This window comes from Panicum virgatum, chromosome 8K, assembly GCF_016808335.1.
Source record: "Panicum virgatum strain AP13 chromosome 8K, P.virgatum_v5, whole genome shotgun sequence".
Classification (NCBI taxonomy): Eukaryota; Viridiplantae; Streptophyta; class Magnoliopsida; order Poales; family Poaceae; genus Panicum; species Panicum virgatum.
In genome coordinates, this window is record NC_053143.1 from 17,398,833 (window position 1) to 17,425,529 (window position 26,697).

At 51.5% G+C, this 26,697-nt stretch overlaps 1 protein-coding gene across 3 annotated transcripts; it reads left to right on the plus strand.

Moving 5' to 3' along the window:
• The first annotated feature begins 8,457 nt into the window (after nt 1–8,457).
• On the plus strand, nt 8,458–20,198 carry LOC120644085. Of its 3 annotated transcripts, none has more exons than XR_005663389.1 (7): nt 8,459–8,726; nt 9,707–9,775; nt 16,092–16,205; nt 16,337–16,411; nt 16,875–17,006; nt 19,234–19,585; nt 20,184–20,198. XR_005663389.1 is itself a non-coding variant. In XM_039920635.1 (7 exons), the coding sequence occupies exons 1-7, from the start codon at nt 8,523–8,525 to the stop codon at nt 19,735–19,737; spliced, it is 888 nt and encodes a 295-aa protein (XP_039776569.1). In that variant the 5' UTR covers nt 8,461–8,522; the 3' UTR covers nt 19,738–19,932. The 3 variants fall into 3 exon arrangements, 2 of the variants coding, with proteins under 2 accessions (XP_039776571.1, XP_039776569.1); XM_039920635.1 differs by lacking the exon at nt 20,184–20,198 and adding an exon at nt 19,586–19,932 and having other exon boundaries at nt 8,461–8,726; nt 19,234–19,375; XM_039920637.1 differs by lacking the exons at nt 16,092–16,205; nt 20,184–20,198 and adding an exon at nt 19,586–19,932 and having other exon boundaries at nt 8,458–8,726; nt 19,234–19,375.
• Nucleotides 20,199–26,697: the final 6,499 nt, after the last annotated feature.

Here is a 26,697-nt window from a genome sequence, read left to right on the forward strand (position 1 = left end):
GGACAGGACCGGTCGGCACTGGCGGTCTGACCGGTCTCATCTGGAGTGTCTGTTATACTCATCTGATTTACATTAAATGATTTAGCCGATTATCCATCGGCTTTAGTATAGCAGAAACAAAACCATCCTTAGTGCAACTGATCAAATCATAATCGGACAGGTCCATGCCCGATAAACACTTGACGTTGTCGTGTGCACTAATGGAATCCGAATCGGCTAAAGCAACAAAGGATGAAGTGTCCCCATGGACAATCTCAACCTCATCGCCGATCCACTGAACAAGAAACTGATGCAAGGTAGAAGGAACACACTGATTTGCATGAATCCAATCCCTTCCAAGAATTAAATTGTAGTTACCTTGCACTTCCGCGACGAAGAAAGCTGTAGCAAGCGTCTTACTTCCAATGGTGAGCTCCATGGAAGCAACTCCTTTGGCGCTAAGGGGCTCGCTCCCTCCAACACCACTGACGGTCATGTTCGTCTTGATCAGGTCTTCGTCTTGGCCACCGAGCTTCTTGTACAGCGAGTAGGGCATAAGATTTACAATGGCCCCACCATCTATTAGCATGCGAGTCACTGGCTTCCCGTTGATGTTTCCCCTCATATAAAGAGCCTTCAGATGATTGTCTTTCTCACTTGGCTTCGGGAACACAGCTTCACGGGGCATGAACTGAAGATGAGACAAATCCTCCTCCGGAACCACGAAGTAATCCGAAGATAAGTGCACCACATTGATCTCCATATTGGTGCGCTCCGGAGACACTTCGTAGTCTACCAATTCCTCGTCTTCAGCTGTCGGAGGAACTGCTGGGGCTTCATCAACAGAAGGAACCGAAATGGGCGGCACCGATTCGGCTGTTGCCTCTGTACTGGGCTCGACCGGTCTGACCGGTTGGTCAGAGCGGTCTGACCGGTCTGACCTATCGGCTGTGGCGGTTCGACCGGTCTGGCTGGCTGGTCGGCTGTCTTAGCTTTCCACACCTTGCTTTGAGGGAACATAGGCCTGTACCTGTTGAATTCCTCATCCCTCATCTTTTCCTTCTCCTGTTCCTTCTTTTCTTTGTTGCGAAGGCGCTGCAATTTCCTCTTTTGTGTATGAGTTAAGCCCGAAGGGCACCACCTAGGCTGATGGTACTTGTCCGCTGTGCTCTTGCTGCTACCGGCCTCATGATCATTGGACATGACCGGCTTTTGTGAAGGAACATCAACCGATGTATCTACATCCATTCGTCTCTTGCTCGTATCTCTTATGGGCACTTCGATTTCACCGATTTGAATAACATCGGCTTTGGGCTTTTTTGAATCAACCACGATCTTCTGCTCCCCCCTCTTTTCTTTGACGCGATACTCAAACCTCGGAACAGGAGCTTGACCTGGCCTCTGATGAGACCGGTCTGACCGGTCGGCATGGACTAGTCTGACCGGTGCAACCTGCTGCACAGGACCAGATTGGCGCGGTCCCAATCGGTCATGTACTGGCACCCTGGAGCTTTCCCCTTGATAATGTGGAGGATAAGGCATCGGAAAACACTGCATCCATATCCCCCCATGCTCCCATGTCGGATTCGTTGCATTTGAAGCCGGTGGCATCCACGGCATGGTAGCATACATCTTTTGAGGAGGATATAATGTAACAACATCACCTCTGTGCCTGCTAGACTCCCTCCTTGGGGACGCTGGACGATCTTGGCGCAGTGGTGATCGCGGTCTCTTTTTTAGCGGCCGATCATTTTGAACGGCCTTTGTGTACTTGTTCAGCAACTGGTTGAAGGTGGGCTTCTGATTAGCAGTTCTTCCCTGCACCTTCACTTCGTTGGTCTTCCAAGTACCCAATTTCGGACGTTTTGGCTTGAAGGTCCGGAGACGGTCACCAGGGCGGTCTGACTGGTGGGAAGAACCGGTCTGACCGTTCGGACCGGTCTGACAGGTCGGAGACACCGGTCTGACCGGTCGTGCCTGATCAGCAGACCGATTTTCTGGTGAAGAGCTCCCTTGCCCCCCGAGCCTGGGATTCTTGACAATGATCTTCAGAGTACTCTTGCCATCATCAGTTTTCTCTTTGATACCTTCTCGGACAAGGATCTTGTCAATTGTGTTCATCGGTCTTGGATCACCGATGACAACATGCTTTCCCTTGGCCCCTTCGGCTTGTTCCGGCCGAATGAGAACCTTTGGATTGTTCAATTCCAGCGTATGAATAGGGAAAGGAGCTTTGTCAATCTGCATCTCAGAAAGTACTAATCGTCCTTCATTAATGGCCAATTGTACCTGTCGACGAAAAACATTACAATCATTAGTAGCATGAGATGTAGAGTTATGCCACTTACAATATGCATGTCGTTTAAGCTCGTCGGGAGATGGAATAGCATGCGATAATCGGATGTTACCATTCTTAAGCAATTCATCAAAAATCCAATCGCACTTAGAAACATCAAAAGTAAACTTCGGCTCCTCTTGCCGATTCTTTTGAATCGGCTTGAGAGACGGAACCGAATCGGGTTTGGCCTTTGATGGCCAAACAAATTCAGCGGCATATACTTCTTTACCATCATCGTCCGAACCATCCGAATCATGATCAAGAATGTGTGTGTTGGACCGATGATGCTTGAACGTATCTTTGGCATTTTTAAGTTTAAATTATAAACCCATGACTTTGACTTGCAAAAAATTCACGGTATGATATTCAAAGCCCTCAAGTTTCTCTTTCAAATAAGAACGTAAACCATTAAATGCAAAATCCGCCAAATCTTTTTCGTAAATTGTCAAACTAAAACACCGATTTTTAATTTCTTTAAATCTGTTGAAATAATCCGAAGAAGATTAATCATGTCCTTGCCTAATCGATGTTAAATCCAACAATTTCGCTTCGGTTTCCCCACTAAAGAAATGATCATGAAATTTACGCTCCAATTGAGCCCAATTGCGAATAGAATTAGGAGCAAGCGAGGAAAACCAAGAGAAAGCTATTCCAGTCAAAGATAAAGAAAATAGACGCACACGTAAAGCATCATTAAAACCAGCTTCTCCTAACTGCAATACATATCGACTAACATGTTCCCAAGTTGTACGAGAATCATCACCATTAAATTTAGTAAACTCAGGAATACGCCAACCAGCAGGAAAAGGAGTGAAATCAAACTCAGCGGGATAAGGTTTTTGATATAAACGTGTAGTACCCATATCCACCCCAAGCTTACTCTTAATCGCATTTGCCAGATCCTCTTTGAACTTAAGAATATCGGCTTGATAGTGCTGGCTGGTATAGAACTCAGAAAACCGATGTGCATTAGGATTTCCATGCACCATCGACTGTAACGAAGTTGGGATCGGTCCTTGATTAGGTCCAGATCCCTGTGATCCTCCCGCTACAGCAGTAGTGCGGGGCGGTGTATAAAGTGACAATTCATTAGTTCGGCTAGGGGCAGCCGAACCTGGAATTGTCTCGAGAGGCGTTGGCGACAGCACTGAGTAACCGGTCTGACCGGTCAGATGACCGGTCTGACCGATCTGCGGGACCGGTCTGACCGGTGCTGTGTGCACGGTCGACGGTGGTGGGGTTTGGCCTGGGAACGAGTTCGGCGGCATACCATAAAGTGGTTCAGATGTGAACTCAGGGGTAGCCGAACTCGGATCTGATGAGTTAGGATCTGACATAGGTTGTTTACCTTTAAGCGCATCAACATCACTACTCAATTTAACTAAAATGTCACCTGTGGCAGCTTGTGCAGCAATAATCTTCTGATCCATTAAAGATGACATCCTATCAAACATATCAGATGGAGAAAGGCTTACATTGGGGATCTCTTCAATCTTATCCTAGTTAAGCTTGAGAGACGGCAGCACGAACTCCTCCACCCTTTTGACGAGGCCACCACGATCCTTCTTGAAGCCTTTCAAGAATTGTGCCTTGACGTGCTCCTCCACAAGAAGGTAGGCCTTGCGTTCCTCCTCGGTGAGCTCCTCCATGGTAGCCGTGATGATGTTCTCCTTGTTGATTTCTGAAGAGCCCATCTTCTTCAGGGAGTAGATCAGATCGGTTGTAAAACCAGATTAATCTTTCTCCAGCGGAGTCACCACAAAGTGTGTTGACGCAAAATCTGGTCACACACTCGAAAGCGCTATAACGCACAGCAAGATCGTCAAAACGATCAACACCCGCGAAACCCTGGGCGGACCGGTCTGACCGGTTTCGCCGACCGGTCTGACCGGTGCAGGCAGGACTCGCTGGAAACCTAGAACAGCGAGTTCGGGAGGGACCCCGTTGGAGCTCGTGGTCGTAGGGTTGCTCTGAGGTCGGCAGGCCACTCAGAACGTCTTCAAACGCCGCCGGGACGAAGGAAGAAAGCAATCTAGGGTTGGAAAAGACTAGGGTTTGAGAGGTGAAAAGTAATGCGATATTTTGATTGATTCGATTGGGAATAACCTCAATCGGCCTTAGCCTTTATATTTATAGGCCGGGGAAGACGTACCCCTTCACGAGTAGGATTACATGAGGACTCTTTACAAAAAACCTAATTCTACTCGGACTGCACAGACCCGACCGGTCTGACTGGCCGGCCCGACCGGTCAGACCGGTCGGCCTCAGCAGATGCCAAATTTGGCTGTCAACAGTCGGTGAAGGTTGCACGATAGATCCATCAAGAATTCCGACTAGCCGTGCACCACGGATTGCCGGCAAGACCTGGGCTCGCCACACCAGGTAATTATCCCGGGAGAGCTTCTCAGACACCGGGATTGAGAAGAAAAACGAAGCCCCCGTGCTCGTCGATGCCATCTGGATCAGCGACGAGAAAAAAAAACACGATTAGACGCTCTTGTGGAGAAGAGGCTCTGTTACCATGTAAGATTCAATGGAACGGCTTAACCCTCAAGGGGCGCCAGGTACTTTATTATATAGTGACATCTATGATTACAAGACCGTATCAAGTACGATAGGAAACATTGGAGTCCGGCTAGTACACTGACTAGAGTCCTACTCCTATCCATTACATACGTATGTACCATCAGTGTGTATAGCCCACGTATGTACCATCAGTATGACTAGAGTCCTACTCCTATCCATTACATACGTATGAACTCCAAATTTGATGGGTTTTTTCTCCTGAATTTTTCTAAAATCAAGATCTTTCACTTAGTGTCCTTTGTTTGTATGATAATTGCTATTATTGGATTATTTCCGTATGGCTTGTTTGCTTCTTCCTAAATAGAGTATAGGAAAAATATGTTTTTCCTAACAATGGGTAATGTAGCTTCATATTTTCTAACATTATAGTGAACATAAGGCTGTGCTCAAATTTAGGTCCAAGTTGAAAAAAATATTATGAGGTATTCAAATCTCAGTGTTTGACTTGAGATATATGAAATTATGTGGGAAAGGTATCCATTTGTGAACAATGTATAGTGACATACTATTAGAACCACTTGATTTTTTTTATGGAAAGCCAAAGGACCAAAAATATGCTCTATTCCAATTGTTAGAATTTTGTAACCACACTTAGATATTATTATAATTATTCTATGGTATCTTGGAGACAGAAGTATGAATTATATATAGGAAACCATTGAATTATTGATCTATCTCAAGGATATGAGTTATAACGGAACACATAAGGCTACATATGATTTTATAAAAAAAATCATATATTATTCAAGGCACACGTAGTTTAATTTTGAATTACTTTTAATAAGCACACATAAATTTATTTAAACTATACAAAATAGTGAATCAATTTCAAAATTTATGAAACTCCATCTCAACAACTTATATGTAGTCTATTACGTATAAAAGGTGTATTGTTGCACATAAGATCATTATTATTATATGTTATTTATAATTTTTCCATAAAATAAAAATAAAAAAGGTTAAACGGACCAAGAAACCTAGCCTGGGTTATTTTCCTAAGGCTCAACTTCTCCCGGCCATCCATCTCCGATTCAACGATTTGGATCGATCCTAAGATGGATAAGAGCACTAGTAGAAAACACGCCAAAGGTCCACCCCAAAAGTACCAGAATGAAGATGAACCGGTACCAATGCTAGTATTGGTACCGGTTCATCTTAGTACCGGTATTTTTGGGGTGGATGGGACTAATGGATGAGCCTTAGGTACCGGTTGGTAACACCAACCGGTACCCAAGGCTCTCCATAGGTACCGAGTGGTAACTTTTACATTAGTACCGGGTGTTACCACCAACCGGTGTCTATGGATGAGCCTTAGGTACCGGTTGGTGATCCATGAGTTACTTTAAAATGAAAATATCTCATTCTCAATCAGAACTGTTGTGTAGTTGAGATGGTAAAGGGGCAGCGTGCGAGGCTAGATGTCGGGTTCAAATCCCAACGAAAGAATATTTTGTCTCATTTTGAAGGCCTTAGGTACCGGTTATTTTACCCGATACCAAAGACTCGAGCCATTGGTACCTATGGCACTTTTTCGAGTAGTGGAGACATGCGAATTTAAAACCCTAACTCTCTATATCCCTACCTCCTCCGGCCGCCGCTCCCACCTCCATCTCTACCTCCATCCCTCCTTCTCAGATCTGCGCTGCCCCAGTTTCACACCGCTAGCCTCCTCATCATCCCCAGCCGGTACTGCAAGGACCCCGCTGCGGTACTGCAGCTAGCGCGGGCACGTGGCTCCGCCTCCGTCATGGAAGGAGTGCCCTAGAGCATATCTGCTTGCCCATATAGGAGCAAGGACAAAATTGAGGGGACAAAATTGAGGGGGGTTGGGGACGTTCAGGAGCTAAAACCTGGATAATCTTTGTATCATTGAGGGTATAGATCATTGTCTCTAAGGTTGAGTATGCTCTTAATTAGTATATTTTTATTATGATAACAGGAAAGGAGTGATTATTGAGATATGCGGTGAAGACAACCAACTATGCCATGACCCATGAGCGAATAAAAATCAAAATATGGTTATTGAAGAATGGTTTTTAAGTATATTTACATTGTGGTATGACTGAAAAATAATATATAATTGTGGTTCCCTGTCATGAGGTACCATCTATGGAGTTGGAGCAGTTGTGTTGTGCAAACAAACAAATTTAGACATTATTTTATTTTATTTTATTTTGAACTAAATGTTGTTGACTCGGTATGTTAGTTTTACTGCCTTGGTACATTGCCAATAAAAAAAATGGACAAACACACTTGTTCGAAAGGTCCAATTTAGGGGCTGATTGGGAGAGCTCCACTCTACCAAATTTGGCTCCACTCCAGAAAAAATACCCAAACACCCCAGCCACCTCCACTCCAGCCCACCAAATATTAGTTCCACTCCACCTTTTTTTGGGAGCTCCTCAAGAGGTGCTCCATCAAAACCTGGAGCTGATGGAGTTGGAAAAAATTACCCACCTGCCATTGGTTACACACATACCCCTTCAAACAAAGAAAAAGAAAAAGTCAACACACTTTTTCCTCGTGCTATTGCCGTCGGCGCCCATCTAGGGTTGCCGACGCCGGCGCTCACCATCGCCCGTCGCCTGCTGGTTCGCCGCGGCCGCCAAGGCTCACCCCGTCGCGGGCTCGCCGCGGCGCAGGGGCTCGCCCCCGCCTGGGCTCGCCGCGGCCGCCGTAGATTGTCGTCGTCGCGAGCTCACCACGGCCGTAGGGGCTCGCTGCGTCCACTGAGATTGGCCGCTGGGGCTCGCCCCCGTTGGGGCTCACCGCAGCCACCACCGATGGCCGCTGCGGCACGCTTGCCGCGGCAGCTACAGGGGCTCGCCCCCACCGGGGCTCACCACGGGGCCGAGGCTGGCCGCCTTCGCGGGCACGCCCCCACCGGGGCTCGCCGCGGGCCTCGGGAGGAGGAAGACACAGGAAGGGTGGAGAAGGGGGTAGAAGATAACTTACAAGCGGCACCCGCGTGAAAGTGAGAGTAGTTTAGATGGGCTTAGTTGGGCCGCTGCTTGCTTATTGTGCCGGTGGGCAGAGAAAACTAGGCCTATAAGATTTGTGGAGTGGAGCTCTCCCAAACAGAATGAACTACAAGTGGTGGAGTGGAGTGGAGTGGAGTTGGTGGAGTGGAGTAGCTGTTTTGATAATGGAGTGCTCCCAAACATGCTCTTACTATAGATTTTTTATAACTCACTATTATTTGCCACATATCCACTTATGTTTTTATAATAAACTAAATTTTACAGCTAAGAGCTAACACAATAGTCCTCTTTTTTAGACCCCTTTTACTTCTCCTAGCAATCAGTTAATAGAATCCTCGGGAAAAAAATACCCTTAAACCCAAGTACGTGTTTAATTTCTTTGATGTAAACTTTTTTAAAAAATATTTTTTTAAATATATTTACCAAAATTTTTGCATGAATGGGTTATAAATCACGAGATGAATCTAATGAGATAATTTAATCTATAATTAGCAAATTAAATAGGCTATATATTTCATAATTTATAACTCATCCATGTAAAAAAATTTGTTTGGGGAAAAAGAAACTTCCAGCATTATCTCCTTCTGCTCCCGCCAAACCCACGGGCTATTCCCAACCGCTCAAAACCCGCCGCGGCCATGGCCGCCTCCGCTCCCCTCCGCCTCCTCTCCCCCTCCAGCTCGCCACGGCCGGCCCAAGACCCGAGCCCCAGGCCCGTGCCTCCCCTCCACGCGTCGCTTCCCCGCCGCCGACGCCAGCTTCCCGCCGTTCGCTGCGCGTCCTTGCCGCCGCCGCCGCCGCCGTCGCTCGACCTCCCGCTCCTCCCGTTCCAGCCCGCGGAGGTAAGGTCTTCGGATGGGATAGAACTTGTTTGGATGTTCATATTTGAGTTAAAACCGATTCTGTTACTTCTGTAGTATGCCATGCCATTGCGTTGATGTCGATTATTCGGCAAATGGTCAATCTAGTACAATGGGTCGATGTCGTTCAGTTCGTGGAAGATTAACTTGCTAGCGAAACGGGGAGGATTTGGGAACCGGTGTTTCAGTTATCTCGAATGGGTTATGTTGGTCAAATTAGTGAACCACAGAACCAACCAGAATTTCTGTGCAAGAAAAAATTACAGTCTTGAACCACAACCACAGAACCATCTGCCCTGGGTCTGCCTGAAATTTTGTCCTGAAGAAACGTGGCACTTGGAGTCGAGTCATTTTTTTAGTTAGTTTGTTTATCCATGTGAATTTTCTTGCCTAGTTTGTTTATCCATGTGAATTTTCTTGCCCTTTATTTTCTAATAAAAAAATCTTCTTGGTCTTGTTGAAGGTTAATTATTATCAGATACGCAAGTATCTGATGTAGGAACCATTGGTATCAACCAATACCAGGATTTCAGACCTTAAAGTGATGGCGCTATCTAGTTCGCATGTGTTTTTTTTTCTCCCTTTGCAAGGTACCATCTAAATATGCCTGCTACTAGCAATCGGCATTTTGGACAGTGCTGGGAGGAAAGATATTTTCGTGCAGTGGACAAATTTGTTAACATCATCGTATTATGTTGATTCAGTTTACCTGAGGGTGTTCACTTTTTTTTCGTTTTTATAATAACTGAACAGTTCTGACCAACTTTGTGGACTGATTGTGGATAACCAAATCAGAACAATCTCTTTATCTATGAATTTGCATTATGTTTTTTGTTCATTAGCATCATATGAATTTTTTGAACTGCTACCAGTTCCCTTGATCAGTTATTTTTCATTGCATATAAGCTGCATTTTGCATTATCAACCTGTAGAATGATGCTAAGACAATGAAAATGGTATAGGTGTTGATACCATCTGAATCCAAGACTCTACACTTGTATGAAGCAAGATATATAGCATTGCTAGAGGAGGTAAGGATCGCTTTTTTAGTCCAAAGATTATTATTACTGTATATTTGATTTCTTTCTTTATGAAATAACCCAATATCTCTTGCACTTAAACAACTTTGAACTATTTACTTGTCTAAATCTACCATGTAACATAGGCATACTTTACAAGCTTTTCCTTGATATCCTAAATTAAAAATTACATGCCATTTCTTCACCAAGTATTTTTTTTTGTTTATATATCTAATTTGTACCTACGTTATTTTCTTTTGAGATTTCTTAATGTTTCTGTTAGAAGCTCAATTCTAACTCTCATTGAGCTGAGAGGATGACAATGAACTTGGGGCAATTTTCTGGGTTTTCTTCATTCACAAACTCAAAGCCATGCCTTCCAATGGGAGGGGTGGCCACACATATATACAGCCAGCCAAGGAGCTGCTAACTGCCTAGTCTAAGATGCTCCTGCTGTCCTAGAAAAGTAGATGCTAACTGCTGCTGTCCTACTAACTGCAGCTGTCCTAGCAAACTAAAAAGCAGTCCAAGATGCTGTCCTCTAGGGGCAGCACAAACCCATTGCATGCGCAGCAAAAAGGAGATGCTGCAGCCCCACAAAGACCAAGAGTACAAGACTTATTCCCTTCATTCTCCCCCTAAGCCTTGTGCGTCGTCTTGTGGGAAAGTTGGACCATCCCGGTCCTGGAGCAAAGCTCAAGGAACTTGATCCTCCCAAGGGGCTTGGTGAGCAGATCCGCAAGCTGATCCTTGGTGTTGATGTAGCTCGCCTTGATGCTTCCTTCCTCCAAGCAGCCTCGGATGAAGTGATACCTCACCCGGATGTGCTTGCTCCGTTCGTGGAAAACGGGGTTCTTCGCCAAGGCCAGAGCGGACTTGCTGTCCACCCTGAGCTCCACTGCTCCAGTGTCTCTGCCGAGTAGATCACCAAGCAGTCGAGCGAGCCAGAGCGCCTGAGTCGACGCGGTGGAGGCCGCTATGTACTCGGCCTCGCAGCTGGACAAGGCCACCACCTGTTGCTTGACCGACTGCCAGCTAACGAGGCACTCGCCGAGGAAGAAGAGGATCCCGCTCGTACTCTTGCTGGTGTCGATGTCGCCGGCGTGGTCGCTATCGCTGTACCCGACGAAGTGTGCCGCCCCAGGGCACCTCGGGTAGTGGAGACCGTGGTCGAGAGTCCCCGCAACATAGCGGATGATCCTCTTCATGGCCTGCTGGTGCTCCGTCGTCGGTCGCTGCATGAACCGACTGACGTAGCCGACGGAGAACGCCAAGTCCGGCCGTGTGTGGGCGAGGTAGCGGAGGCTCCCCACAAGACGCCGGTACTGAGTAGCGTCCACCTCCTCCGCCGTGCTGTCACGGCTCAGCTTCAGCCTCTCCTCCATCGGAGTGAGGGCTGGGTTGCAGTCGGTGAGCCCAGCGAGCTCGACGACGCGCTTGGCGTAGGCGGTCTGTCGAAGTGTGATCCCGGAGTCGTCCTGGTGCACCTCGATCCCCAGGTAGAAGGAGAGAGGCCCCAAGTCGCTCATCTGGAAGGTGGCCTTCATCTCCTCCTTGAACACCGCCACCTCCGCATCCTTGGTGCCGGTGATCACCAAGTCGTCGACGTAGACACCCACCAGCAGGGCATTGCCTCCTTTGCCCCGCCGGTAGATGGCCGCCTCGTGCGGGCTTTGCTCGAAGCCCATCCCCTTGAGCGTGGAGTCTAGCTTGGCGTTCCACGCCCTCGGGGCCTGCCGCAAGCCATAGAGGGCCTTGCGCAGACGTAGCACCTTACCCTCCTTGCCGGGGATCGCAAACCCCGGCGGCTGGTGCACGTAGACCTCCTCCTTCAAGTCGCCGTTGAGAAACGCCGACTTGACGTCCATGTGATGGACACGCCAGCCCTCCTGGGCAGCTAGCGCAAGGAGGAGTCGCACGGACTCCATCCGTGCCACGGGAGCCCTCGTCGAAGTCGACTCCCTCCTGCTGCACGAAACCTCGTGCCACCAGGCGAGCCTTGTGCTTGACGACGGTGCCGGCCTCATCCCTCTTCAGCTTGAACACCCACTTAAGGGTGATCGCGCGGTGACCGCGAGGGAGATCAGCAAGCTCCCAAGTGCGGTTCTTCTCAACCGCGTCCATCTCCGACTGCATCGCGGCACGCCATGCCGCGTGTCCCTCGGCCTCTGCAAAAGACCGAGGCTCGCCGTCGTCGCACGCGAGGTGCAACTGCGCCTCCAGGTCGTGAGGCACCAGTCCCGGCACCGGCTGATCGCCGAGAAGGTCCTCCATCGTACGGTACCGCAGCGGCTCACCGTCGTGGTACGGGTCGATGCGCTCCTCGTCGTGAGAGAGCGGAGTAGCGAACTCCACCGGGCTGTGAGCAGGTGCTGGAATAGGCGTGCCCGGAGGAGTGGCTGTCGGTGCTGGAGTGCGCGGCGTCACCGGCTGTGGTGGTACAGCTGAAGGGCGTGGTGCCGCCGGTGTGGCGGGCGCCGGGGTCGGTGGAGGCTCGGGGACCGGGGTAGGCACGCTCGGCGAAGAAGAGCTGCCTACTCCCCCAGCTCCCTCGAAGTGGACGTACTCGACGGTGAAGTCGTCGTACGTCGGAGCCGAGCCGTCGTCCACCGCCTTGTCCCACGCCCATCCTCGCCCTTCGTCGAACACAACGTCGCGCGCCGTGCGCACACGCTGTGTCTCCGGGTCGAGAATGCGGTAGGCCTTCGAACCCGCCGCGTAGCCGATGAACACTCCCGGAGTGCTCCTGTCGTCGAGCTTGCCGATGTGGCCAAGCTCCTTGGCGAACGCGAGGCAGCCGAAGACCCGCTGGTGGGAGACCGCCGGCTTGCGCCCATGCCAAGCCTCATACGACGTCATGCCGTCGAGTGCCTTGGTGGGCGAGCGGTTGAGGATGTAGACGGCCGTCACCACCGCCTCTCCCCAGAAGACAGTCGGCATCCCCCTCTGCTTGAGGAGGGCCCGGGCCATCCCCACAACCGTCTGGTTGCGCCGCTCGACGACGCCGTTCTGCTGCGGGCTGTACGACGCGGAGTAGTGGCGCTGGATGCCCTCATCCGCGCAGTACGCCGCGAACTCGGCCGCCGTGAACTCGCCGCCGTTGTCGGTGCACAGCACGCGCAACTTTCGGCCGCTCTCCGCCTCCGCAGCAGCCTGAGCACGCCTGATGGCGTCCGCAGCCTCTCCCTTGCTGCCGAGGATCATCACCCACATGAAGCGGGAGAGGTCGTCGACGAGCAGCAGGAAGTAGCGCCGTCCTCCTGGTGTGACCGGTGTCACCGGGCCACACAAGTCCCCGTGTACGAGCTCGAGCCGCTCCTTGGCTCGGAAGCTCGCCTGCTGGGGGAAGGAGTGCCGCCTCTGCTTCGTCAGCACGCAGACGTCGCAGAGCTGCTCCCCGTGGTCGAGGCACGGGAGGCCTCGCACCATCTCCTTGGCGCCGAGCCGCTTCAGGGCCTCAAAGTGGAGGTGCCCAAAGCGCTCGTGCCACTGCCATGCCTCGTCGTCCCTGCGAGCTGCAAGACAAAGAGGCTGGGCCATCCCGACATGGAGGATGTAGAGGCGGTTCTTCCCTCGAACCACCCTGGCGAGAAGCTGGCGACGGTGGTCCCAGATGCGGAGGACCCCGCTGTCGATCACCACGCGGGAGCCGCACTCATCGAGCTGCCCAAGGCTGATGATGGAGTTCCGCAGCGCCGGGATGTAGTAGACTCCGGTGAGCATCCGGTGCTCTCCGGACTTGGCGGTGAAGATCACGGAGCCCACGCCCTTGATCTCCACGGCGGAGGAGTCCCCGAACCTGACGGAGCCACCTACGTCGACGTCCAGGTCGGAGAAGAACTCCCGCCGCCCGGTCATGTGGTGCGTGGCGCTGGAGTCGAGGTACCAGCCATCGACCCTGTCGTCGTCGGAGCCGTTGCCGAGGAGAACTCGGGCACGCGGCTCGTCGAGGTGGAGTAGAGCGGTGACAGGCGGTGCCGCCGGCTGCGGCTCCATGTCCCCGTGGAGTAGGAACAGAGCCGGCTCGTCATCCGGCTGGGCCTCCGCGACGTGGGCTTGGCCCCCACGCCTCCGCTGCGGGCAGTCCCTGGCCCAGTGGCCGGGCCTGCCACAGTTGTGGCAGGCGTCGTCTCGTGCCGCCTTGGGCCTGTCAGCGGCGCCGCCCTGAGCATCTCTGCGGGCGCCACCCTCGGCGCGCCCTCGTGCCCCGGCTTGGGCACCTCCGCGCCCCTTTCGCGGCTTGCCGCGCTTGCGGCCACCAGTCGAGGAAGAGGGCTCCCCCCTCCTCCTGTCACCGCGCCGAGCCTCCCACTGCTCCTGAGTGAGGTGGAGCTTCCCACCGATGGAGATGCCTCCCGAGGGAGGCTGTGGCTCGTCGCTGTCGACGACCTTGAGGCGACCTATCGCCTCCTCGATCGTCATGGTGGAGAGGTCTAGCAGAGACTCGATCGAGCGAGCGGTCTGCCTGTACCTCTCGGGGACGCAGCGGAAGAGCTTCTCGACGGCTCTCTCCTCGTCGTAGGTGTCGTCGCCGAACTGCACCACCTTCTGCAGTAGAGTGTTGAGACGGAGGGCGAAGTCATCAACATCCTCACCTGGCTTGAAGGCCAGGTTCTCCCACTCCTTGCGAAGTGCCTGAAGAGTGGTCTTGCGGGCGCGGTCGCTGCCGATACGTGCCGCAGCGATGGAGTCCCAGGCCTCCTTGGTAGTTCGCTTCTTGGAAAGCGTGAACTGCATCTCGGGCGGGGCTGCTGCGATGAGAGCATCCAGCGCCCGTCGATCCTCATCGTAGTCGACGTCGCCGTACCGGACTGCCTCCCACATATGCCGCACCTGGAGCTTCACCTCCATGACTGCGGCCCACTCGACGTAGTTGGTCTTGGTGAGGGTGGGCCACCCACCACCGGGACCGACGTCCCTGACCACCGCCTGGAGGCCGTGGTAGCCGGGGGCGCCGCCGCGCGCACCCCAGCCAGGAGCTCCGCCACCGCCCTGCGCGCCGCCGCCAGGGGCGCCGCCTCCGCCGCCGGGCGCGCGGGCCCCTGGACCGCCGCCGGGCGCGCCGCCATCTAGGCCGCCGCCGGGCGCGCGGGCCCCTGGACCGCCGCCGGGCACGCCGCCGTCCAAGCCGCCGCCGCCGGGGTGGACTGCTGCCCACCGCGCGGTCCGCTCCCGCGTTCTCTCCCTCTCCAACTCCTCAAGGTCCTCGTCGGCGGTGGCGTCGCCGGCGATGGAGCCGCTAAGGCTGCCGCGCAAGGTCTCAACCTCGACCTCCACCGCACGCGCTGCATCCTCCGCCGCCTCTGCTTCCACCTCCGCCCTGGCCGCCGCCAGCTCTGCTGCAGCCAGCCTGGCCGCCCTCGCCGCTGCTGCAGCGGCTTGTGCCGTCGCTCGCCTGCGCTCCTCTGCCGCGGCGAGCTCGGCATCTCGCTGACGCCGTGCGCTCGAGGCGACCGAGCGCTGAGACGGTGCGTCGGACATGGCGCGCCTCCAGGGGGCTGCTGCGTGGAGAAGACGCAGCCTCAGACGAGCTGCCGCTCGTCTGCTCGGGTGAGGAAGGTGGAGTAGAGGGTGCAGCAGGTGCTGCTGCGCTAGCCGCTGCTGCTGCGCTAACTGCCGCTGCTGCTGCGCTAGCTGCTGCTGTGCTAGCTGCTGCTTGGGAGGGAGAAGTGCAGGAGATGTCTAACCTACAGGAAAGTACGGCTCTGATACCAGATGTTAGAAGCTCAATTCTAACTCTCATTGAGCTGAGAGGATGACAATGAACTTGGGGCAATTTTCTGGGTTTTCTTCATTCACAAACTCAAAGCCATGCCTTCCAATGGGAGGGGTGGCCACACATATATACAGCCAGCCAAGGAGCTGCTAACTGCCTAGTCTAAGATGCTCCTGCTGTCCTAGAAAAGTAGATGCTAACTGCTGCTGTCCTACTAACTGCAGCTGTCCTAGCAAACTAAAAAGCAGTCCAAGATGCTGTCCTCTAGGGGCAGCACAAACCCATTGCATGCGCAGCAAAAAGGAGATGCTGCAGCCCCACAAAGACCAAGAGTACAAGACTTATTCCCTTCAGTTTCTTGGATCCACAGGGAGCAGACATAGAAACATGGTATAACAAAAAAATAGTATTGCGGTTTTAGTTTTGACTGGAAATTTGCATAGATACTTAAAATTGTAGTTTAGTGGTATCGCGTACTATAGATGTGATTTTGGTACATCCTTCCTGAAAGACAAGGTCTTCATATATCTTTCATCGGATAGTGACAATTCAAATCATGTGTGAGTTTTGCCACATCATTACTTATTTCTTTTCTAATTATTCCCTTAACAGGCCTTGTACAAGAGGAAAAATTCTTTTGTTCACTTTGTGCTTGATCCAGTTGTAGATAGCTCTACTAAAGCTTCATTTGCTGTAAGATATGGTTGCTTGGTGCAGATAGAAAGTGTAAGCTCTTGTCTTTCATGTGGCGCCTTTCTCTAATTTTGATTACAGGATTCCATAAGTTTGCTTACAGGATACAACTTCCACTCTTTTTTTCAGTCACATTTTGTATTAATGGTCTATCTTTAGTGTAGGTTCAAAAGCTGGAGATTGGAGCACTGATATCAATTAGAGGAGTGTGCCGTGTAAACATTTCAAATCTTTTGGATGTAAGTTCTTTTCTTCTTTGTCAAAAATTTGAAATGTATTCCAGTGCTGATGTTCATATCATATAATACATGTTCTAAGGTACTGCTAAGTAAATCTTTGTATATCCTTCACGACACAACTACTATAAATTGTGTTTAAAATACCTTTGATGGCCAACTTTTGCTTCATATACGAAAAGGTAAATTTCTTTTCGCATCTCTGAGGGGTAGAAGAGATGTGGACCTGAATGCTAGTGTTACAGTTGGACTCCCTCAATCTCACTATGCCTTGGATTGTGATTTTTAGCCAACCATCAAACCATTTCTGATTGAAATACCTATATGGTCTAGTTCTGTAAGCTTATTTGTCGAAACTATTGGGGCAGTAGTTCAGAATGATTTTGCACTACTTCTGAAGGATTCTGGCATGGTCAAGAAGAAATTACAGAAACCCTGAATCACATCTTTGTCTTCATTGATCCAGATGGAGCCATATTTCCGTGGTACTGTTTCCCCATTGATGGATGATCCTTATGAGGGTATTGAAATAGGGACAAAAATTTCCAAGCTAAGAGAATCTATGTGCAATTTACACAGCCTACAAATGAAGTTGAAGGTTATATCACTATCTGAAGTCCATTCAGTAATTTGCAAATGCTGAATAGTGCTTCTTATCATAATCTTTGTTTTTTTAACATTTCAAATTTAGGTATGTCAGTCAATGTCAGTCCGTCGGTTCCTACATTCGGCTTCTCCTACAGTCTCACCGTCTGCAGTGCTCCCGCTGTGACTGCGGGGGGATGTTAGAGTATATTTGGTAGTTTAGATATTGTATCCGGACTGCCATACATATCCGGTGGGGTTGCCTTGCACCACAAGTCTTGTACTCTTATATATACCGGCCGAGGCCTCAAGCTAATACAAACAATCCATCCATTACACCAATTCTATCCTTCCTACATGGTATCACGAGACTAGGGTTCCTAATCCTAGACCTAGCTTCCGCCGCCGCCGCCACCGCCGCGCGCCCCCGGGGAGATCCATCTCCGCCGGGGGCAGCGCCCTCCTAGATGCGCGCCCGGTCCCTCTGACCGCTGTGTTCGTCATCGTCCTCGAGTCTGCGGTGGATCCATCTGATCCCGCCGCCTATCGTCGTGTCGTCAAGCTCCAGCAGATCGAAGACCTCATCGCTGTGCCGCCGGTCGCGCCCCTCCTTCACGCCACCGGCTGGGCCCTCCCTTCCGCGCAGCCGTCATGGTGGCGGCTGCACTCCTCACCGTCGATGCAGCGCGCCACCGTGGTGGTGGCTGCACCCTTAGTCGTGGTGGAGGAGGCCTGGACGAGTCCTCTTCGCCGGTGGTCGTCGCTTCGTCTGATCTGCGCCACCCCGTCGTCCGCCCCCGGGCCAGCGCCCTGTCGCCTTCCCGATCGGTTGCTGCTGTTGTTTTCTTTTTCTCGATCTGTGATCGGGTTTGCGTCCCCATCGCCCACCGCCGTCGACTCGCGCATCATCGACATCGGCTTCGACAACACCGACTTCCTCATCTCCTTCGACTGTGTTGCCGGCGTGGCCTGCGGCGTAACCGGAACGCCTGCCTGTGCCGCGCCCCCCTCGTCTGCACGTCGACCTACGTCGGCTCGTCTTCGCCACCACCGATCGGGAAGCTCCACCTTCGACATCGCCTTCGCCATCGTTGTCTTCGCCTCGCACGCCGTCGGCCTGATCAACCGATCGCGCGAACCACCCTCCTGAGATGTTTGTCGTCTATCGCGCGATGCTTCGCCAAGCAAGAGGGCTGCCGCTGCGTCGCCTCCTCGGGCAGTAGCGTCGCCGCCTATCGTCGTCCTCGCCGTTGCATCTACATCCTGTCGACTCTATCGGTGCGCGTCTTTCGCGCATGGTCTTCGTCAAGATGTATGAGTTCTTCGCCATCTCCTTCGAGCACCGCCGCCGCGTCATCCGGATCACTTGGCCTTGTGCTAGAAAGTCTGGATTCCCCTCATCGCTTCGTCTAGCACAACCACGTCGCCAGCGTCGCCATCTCGTCCCCGACTACTTCGTCTACTCCAGCAACAGCAGGCGTTGGCGTCTTCTACCTCGCCTTCTTCTGCACCTGCGACTGCCATGGAGGCTTTCTCTGCTGGTCCCTCGGCGACGGCGTCTGGTTGTGCATCCTCCCTTGCACGTCCGGTATTGGCAACACCGGTGCGTGCCCATCGTCCCCGATGCGTTCCCGAGCCTAGCAAACTCGGGCATGTGTCGCCCGATGGCCTGACTGCATCGACTTTGGCATCGCTCCCTCTACGACTGCCTCGACGCGTCGCCATCTTCGTCTCCGGCGTCTTCTCCATTACGCCACCACCATGGCGCCTCCTCGTGCGCCCGCGGCTTCATGTGCGGCTACCTCGTCTTCGGCAACTTCGACAGCTCTACGTCGACCGCGGCTACTCTACGCACGGCATCTTCGACCATGGCTCCTTCAGCTCGGCTATCTCGACATCAGCACAAAGGGCTACCATCCGCATGAGTTTCTCGCCGGTTCTCTCCAGTCGCAGCATCCGTATTGCGCCGACGCTACAACTGCGGGGGGATGTCAGTCAATGTCAGTCCGTCGGTTCCTACCTTCGGCTTCTCCTACAGTCTCACCGTCTGCAGTGCTCCCGCTGTGACTGCGGGGGGATGTTAGAGTATATTTGGTAGTTTAGATATTGTATCCGGACTGCCATACATATCCGGTGGGGTTGCCTTGCACCCCAAGTCTTGTACTCTTATATATACCGGCCGAGGCCTCAAGCTAATACAAACAATCCATCCATTACACCAATTCTATCCTTCCTACAAGGTACCTGAGGATGAACCACTGCAAACTAACATCAGGGCGTCTCTATTATGGTCTGAGAAAGAATTTTTTGAAGAGTATAATGAATCTTTTATCCCTGGTCTTCCAGAACGTCTCTCATTTGCCGCATACCAAACAGTTTCAGGTGATGTTTCACTCCCTTTTCGACCATTTATTTCAAAATATTCAGGTCTTGTCATATTGATGAAACTTTTACTATTTGTCTACATGTTCTCTGAGAAATGAACGTCTTCCATCCAACAACCAACCAAAGAGCTGATGCGCACATATATCAACCGCCATTAGACCTGATACATGAATGCATACATATCTGACATTGAAATGTAAAATTCAGGTATGTCAGATGCTGAACTTCTCACCCTGCAAAAATACAAGATACAAGCCATGGATTCAACAAATATTCTCGATAGAGTAAACAATGGTATTGAGTATGTAGAACATAATATCGGGATGATAGCCGCAAGGCTCGCAATTCAGAATATATGATCCTCAGTGCCGTTATTCAATCCACATGCTAAGTGGTGTCCTTGATGCTCCATTTGGTCCAGACTCTGAACTAAAAACCTTCTCCAGATTCCTAACTGTATACAGGGAAGGTCGGATACAATCTGATTTTCTGACACAATGTTGATGTACATTCAGAGAGTAGCATGAAGATGAGCAACATAATGCCAAGTTCCACATCACTCTGTATGGGTAGGATAACAAAAAACATCATAAATTGTTCAAATAACTCTTACAACCATATTTCATCTGATAAATCATACTACTGTTTATCAGGTATCAAAATAAAACATAAAACTCTTTGATCAAATAAATCACACAACCTTATTCAAATACCAAAGTGCGGCTTGGTATGAACCCTATAATGTCTAAATGAGAAAAGAAATTATGCCGAACTGATTTCCTGATTGGACTTAAACCGGCTGCAGATAAATAATATCGCAGAAAAAATAACCTGAAAAGCATGAAGAGGTTGCACAATGCAAACTTGCTATTTCCTGAAACACTGGCAGGAAGATCTGGTACTCCTCTCTTGACCTACTTCATTTCTTTCGGACCTTCAGCCATGTTGACACCAAAGAGGCGGATGGTGCGAGATCCGCGGTTGCTAGGCACCATCTCATGTGGTGGATTCTCTTGATTCTGTGAGGGAAATGCAGGAGAGGCATCGAAGCCGAAGAGACAGATGGAGCGTCGTTCGATGTTGCCAGGCGCCACCGCTACCTCTTCTAGTCCGTGGTTGACATGCACTGTCTCCTCTTGTGGATTCTGTGAGGGGAATGGAGGGGAGATGTTGAAGCCGAAGAGATGCTCACCATTGCCAGGCGCCATTGCTACTTCTTCTGGTAGATTCTCCTCTTGATTCTGCGAGGGGAATGCAGCAAAGTTGTCGACGCCGAAGATACGGATGGTGCGGCCTCCGCGGTTGCCAGGCACCACAGCTATCTCTGCAGGATGGACGCTGCTGGAAGTCGCAGGGAGTGACCATGAGCCAGTGGCGGCTGTAGGAGCTGAGACAAGACCAGCCACAGGATTGCCGGCCATTGCCATCCCTTGGGGTGGATCGTGCACTGGACTCATCAGCGCTGGAAGTGCAAGGATGGCACTTCCGGCAGAAGTAGGAAATGACCGGCGGCGCATGGTGCCTGCAGAGCCATGGACGGTTGCAGGGTTGCTGTTCATTGCAATCGCCTCCATGGACAGCTCCAAGGGTTGCTGTTCATCAGCAGCTGCAGCCGCAGGGTGACGGGCGGATGAGCTGCCGGCGTTGCTGGCCGCACCAATCATCAGGCCGGAATAGTGCAGCTTCCTGTGCCAGCCGAGCGCCTGCCCGGTCGGGAACACCATGTCACACGCCATGCCCGCATGGCGCTGAAGGTCCAGCGTGCTGCTGTAGCGATCACCGGCTTCACGACTGCCATTTCCCATCACGGTATCAGCTGCGATTGGAGCAGCCACTCCCGCAGCTGTTGCGATGGTCAGAGCTGCTGCAGGAGCAGGAGCAGGAGCTGGTGGGATTGTCACAGCCACCGTCGCTGCCGCTGCAGGACCTGGTGGTTCAATGGTCATCACAGATGCCGTGGCATCAAGTCCTGGCGCAGTTGCCACGGCAGTAGCAGCAGGAGTTAGTGCCATTGGCTGAACAGCCTCCGCATCTGGTCCCGTGCTTGCAACTGCACCAATTCCAGTGACGGCGATGGTAGGATTGGGCTTGTCATCGTCACTGCTGTCATCGTCTAGCACTATAACCTCAATGGCAGCTGCAGGAGCTCGTGCCATTGTTGGTAGAACTGCCGCCGCATCAGGACCTGAGCTTGCAATTGCAACTGCACGAAATCCCGTGATGGCAGTGACAGGATTGGCGTCGCCATCACCGCCGGTGATGTTCTTGGTGTCGTTGCCATCGTCACTGATGTGGTCCTCTATGACTATAACGTTGCTAGGAGCAGCAGGAGACTGAGAGACGGTTACCTTCGGCTTCTCGCCAACCACGTGGCCAACCTGGTGGCTCCGTGAAGTGGCACCCCGGGACATTGGCAACGGCAAAGGGGAATCGTCGTGGCGAGGCTCTGTCTTCACGGTTTGTTGTTTTGGCTTTTGCTTCTTCCTTGCCTTCTTTGGCGTGGGCGCCTCGGAGGAGGAGGAGGGCGAGGGCGAGGGGCTACCTTGCCGGTGCACCGATCTCATGTGCCCTTGCAGTGTCTTCTCTCGGCCAAACTTCATGGGACAATCGGAGCACTTAAATGGCTCTGCAGCGACAACACCAAGACTCGCGGCATCTCGAAGGAGGCCATATGCCTCGCGTGAAAGCGGCGGCGGCGAACGGCGTTGCGGGATGGTTGCCGCCCCCTTCCCAGCACTGCTCGCCAAAGATCTGGAAGGAAGCTCTGTCTCCCTACTTCCAGAAGCCCCACCCTCATGGCGGCGGCTACATTCGGGGAGCCTTTGATGCGGCGGCTGTGGTGATTCAGATCCACGGCTCCGGACACCTGCGGCTTTCTTGCAACCTCCTACAGCGGCTTCCTCTTCTTGGTCGCGCAGCTTCATGGTGCGAAGAGGGATGTGAACAAGTAACAGGCGATTGCGGGACTCAATCTTTGGTGGTAGTGGTGGCGGCGGCGGCGGCGATGGCGACGGCAATTTCTTGTTTCATGCCATAAATGGTAGGTGGGGGAGGAATTAGGTTTTAGTGAGGGGATTTTGACCGTTGTGAAATACTGTGAGGAGAGACGCCTATTTATAAGCGGGATGGGTCACCCCAGTTGACCGACTTGTAAGGTTACCTGTCATGAACCTTGGGTCCATGACCATAACTAGACCTAGGCTATGCTTTTCATGGCCGCGATCTATGTCTTCTCCGGCGAGGTTTTCCCCTCTACCGCAGGCTTGGTTGTTTAGAAGAGATAGAAAGAGATTAGATTGGTTGATAATTCATTGCTTGATTAAAAGAGATACAATCTCATTCTTATATAGATGGGCTGACTAGACCCTTAAGAAACCCTGACTTAACCCTTAAGAAACCAATCTCTAAATTTAAGAAAATAACAAACCAAGCTAATCTAATCTTTCCTAATATCCTAGACCTATTACTGTTCACGGCGTGAACAGTACTTCCTACCCATGACATCTCCCCCTCCTTCGAAAACAGCTCGCCCTCGAGCTGTGGTGGTCTGGTGGAGGCCATGGCTCCCGTCCTTCATAGCCCCATGGCAGCTCTGACCTGCACGTGATGCTTGTTTCTCCTGGATCCCATGGGAAGAGCGCATCCGCTGGCTTCATATGGGCTGAAGGGTGGAGGGTGTACCAGCCCACTCGTGCTTTGGGTTTGTCCAGCACCAAGGCGGGTGCCATAACAAACGAGACGGCCATAGCCATCGATGCCTGTTGCTGGACGGCGTTGCGCGTTCGCTGCACTGAAAGTCCCCATACTCGGACCTCCACTTCAATTGGAGCCACATGATGTATGGGTGAGGCCGAGTGGATGAACACGTACGACAGCGATGAGCCGAGCAGCATGCGCATCTTCCGCGCCACCCGTCGGGCAAGGAAACCTCACCCTGCAGCTTGTAGGCGCACCGCTGCCTGCTCCTCCGTTGATGGGCACACAGCCAGACACTTCTCCTCACGGAGAGATTGTGCCCACCGGCGTGCCAAGAGTCCACGTGCCGCTGCCTGTAGGCGAACTGCCGCCCGACGCCTACGATCGCTGAGTTGGAGGAGCTCTGACACAAGGCGATCTAGCATTGTGGACACATTATGAAGTAGATTGCAGCTCGGAGGCGATCCAAAGCGCAGGGGCAGGAGCTTGGTGAAGCGGCGCCACGCCAGGGTGCCCTCATCCTGCTGGACTTGGAGGAACCAAACCCGGGCGTCATCTTCCAAATTACGGGCAGCCATCCATACCTTTTCTTCCTCCATGATGCGCTCCCAGTTGAAGTAGGATTCGCATTGGTTGATGAAGGCCAGAGGATCAGACTTCCCATTAAATTTAGGAAAATCCATTGAAGTTAAGTGGCAGTGGGGTGGTCGGCGCGGGTAACTGGAGGGAGTGGTTGGCGCGGCGAAAAGGGTGGTCGGCGGCGGCGGATGGTGGTGATGGTGAGCGGGAGCGAGTAGGCGAGGATCGCCAGACTCGTGATACCAAGTTGTCATGAACCTTGGGTCCATGACGATAACTAGACCTAGGCTATGCTTTTCATGGCCGCGATCTATGTCTTCTCCGGCGAGGTTTTCCCCTCTACCGCAGGCTTGGTTGTTTAGAAGAGATAGAAAGAGATTAGATTGGTTGATAATTCATTGCTTGATTAAAAGAGATACAATCTCATTCTTATATAGATGGGCTGACTTGACCCTTAAGAAACCCTGACTTAACCCTTAAGAAACCAATCTCTAAATTTAAGAAAATAACAAACCAAGCTAATCTAATCTTTCCTAATATCCTAGACCTATTACTGTTCACGGCGTGAACAGTACTTCCTACCCATGACATTACCATTGGTTACCTTATTTCTCAAAAATGCAATTTTCTGTTTCATAGAACTTGTTGGAACCTTTCCACTCACGTGTAGCTAGACACTCAGAGCTTGCCAAGTGAAGTATCAGAACTTAGCCTGGGAAATAGGAACCACACCAAGCCCTTAACTTCGGAATTTGAATTTGTGGCTTATGGAGATCTGTACGCTTGAATCTTACAGGTTCATTTCCAAATGATGAATACAAACATGAGTGAATATATAATATAAGCCATTTGTTATGCTTTGCCCCGATGGAATATGCATCCTCAGACTCCTAAAGCATCTGTTCCTAAGTTTAAAGTACATAATCTGAATTCTCTAATAGTTGAAAGTGCCCAAGGTTTAATTCAGAAGTTAAATTTCGTGTTTGGGATGATGTAAAAAGAATGGAGTCGGGCATGCGCGTCGCCCTGACTCCTATTTCTCAGGCGCATCCTCCACTTTTCGCTATAAATAGACGGCTATATATATTTGCTCAACATCCGGTAGCTAATTAGTAATTAGACAATAAACTAGACTTCCACCATCCTAGCTTCATGTTTTTCTTCCTAGGACATGCTTGATCATGTTTTTTCATCCATAGGGAAGCAAACTACCGCGATCAAGGTAAGCACAAAGCAGCCCTTGAGTGCTGGAGATCAGGTTTCACATCAAGCGATTATACAGAGAAAAATTATTGCGACAAAGACTACAACAAGAACAAGCGTTGATGCTACTGTTCAAAATCTGACAACAGCTAGTATTGTCCGTGCGACACCTAGCCATGCCCTTCTTGATCATGTGCACAAGCCGAACCGGGAAGGTTTAGATGCTTCTAGAAACACATTGGTCGTGCTCCTTCCAAAAGTATCCACATTCCCAAAATGATGAGGGAGTCAAACCTCTTCAATTGTTGCTTCAGCACCCTTTTCCCCACAGTAAAAATAGAAGTTTGGATGCGCTTAACTGCGTAAGCCTACCGTGCATGGTTCCGGTAAGAAAAGGCCATGAACCCCGACTACCCAGGACTCAAACCCGGGCGGCAGGCCCTCCACCGAAGCTGCCTTACCAACGTCCGCACCTGAGATAAGAAAGAAAGAATACAACATGCTTTTGCAACGACTACGCTTTTGCCATATGTTTTGGATACTCTAAATCATATCGGCCGTGGGGAGGAAGGGCTGGGAGCAGCCGGTGCTCCCCGAGCTGCCACGTGCCCCGGAAGGATAGCTCAACGCGGGCCGTCCAATCCATTGCGGGAGGTCGATCCACGCCGTTCCTTAATTTTTTTACAAATAGACCCTTTGGTTTGTTTCTATTCCAACCCGCCATCTACATTTTTTTGCAAACAACCCCCTCCTCCCCTCACCCTCCTCGCACCCTCCCCCCGACCTCCCACGCCCCCTCCACTAAACCTAACCCTAGCGTGCCCCGCCGCCGCCCCACCGCCCTCCGCCGCCGGTCGCCGCCCTCTGCCTCTCGCCCTCCTCCCCCACCACCGGTCGCCGCCCTCGGCAGCCGCCCCCTCCCGGGCTCCCCACCTCTTGACCCCTGCCGCCGCCGCCGCCCCTCCAACCCATGTCGTCCACTCCGCCCCGCCGCCGGCGGGGGATCCGACCAGCACCATTCCGGTGGCAAATCTGGCCCGCTCTGCCCTCCGGTGCTGTCGTCCGCCGAGGTCCCCGCCCCCCTCCCCTCCCGCTCCATCCCGGTCGCCGCCGGCCTCCACCATGGTGGATCCTGGCATACCGGTGGTGAATCCGACCGGCAATGGATCTGGCTGACGGTGTGGAGGAGGAGGAGGAGGCGCGCGGGCGGCAAATCTGGCCATCGGCGGTGGCGTCCGGTGGACCTGTGCCACGGATTCCTCTGCGCTCGATGGAATGGCGGTGTGGGGGACGAGCTATGCAGTGGAGATGGAGATGGTTTTGATAGGGATTGAGCTGGGGGCAGTTTTTTCTTTTTTATTTTCTCTTTTCATTTTTTCTTTTGTGCTATCTTTCTTTCAATGTGTCTGAGCCCACGCAGCGGAGCGCATGTATTGTCCTAGTTGTTCTTATTGTACAAACTAGCATATTGTCCGTGCGTTGCTACAGCTAATACATATTTTATCTAGATCTATATGAGACTACATTTTTTGCTATTTTCACTCCGAGTACAAACCGTGCCTTGATCGCGTGAGATATTGATTGTCCGGGTTTCGATTAGGATTCTGATTGACAGATCAAGAAATCATTGCTTACTTTAGAAATAATAGAGATAGAGATTGATCAATTTTATATTCTCGTACATTACAATCTTGTATTCCTTGCTTTAGAAATATATATATAGCAAGTATGCCCATGTGTTGCAACAAGTTCACGAGCATTAGATAGAAGAAAGTAGCATAACACATGAACATGAGTAATTTTTTTAGTGCATACCTTCTACAATGTTATAAAAATGAACA

Bases quoted from the DNA above. Each gene is read 5' to 3' on its own strand.
- LOC120644085 (XM_039920635.1), top strand. From the start codon at position 8,523: ATGGCCGCCTCCGCTCCCCTCCGCCTCCTCTCCCCCTCCAGCTCGCCA. The intron at 8,727-9,706 runs GTAAGGTCTTCG...AAAATGGTATAG, and splicing joins TCCCGTTCCAGCCCGCGGAG to GTGTTGATACCATCTGAATC. The intron at 19,376-19,585 runs GTGATGTTTCAC...TGTAAAATTCAG, and splicing joins CGCATACCAAACAGTTTCAG to GTATGTCAGATGCTGAACTT.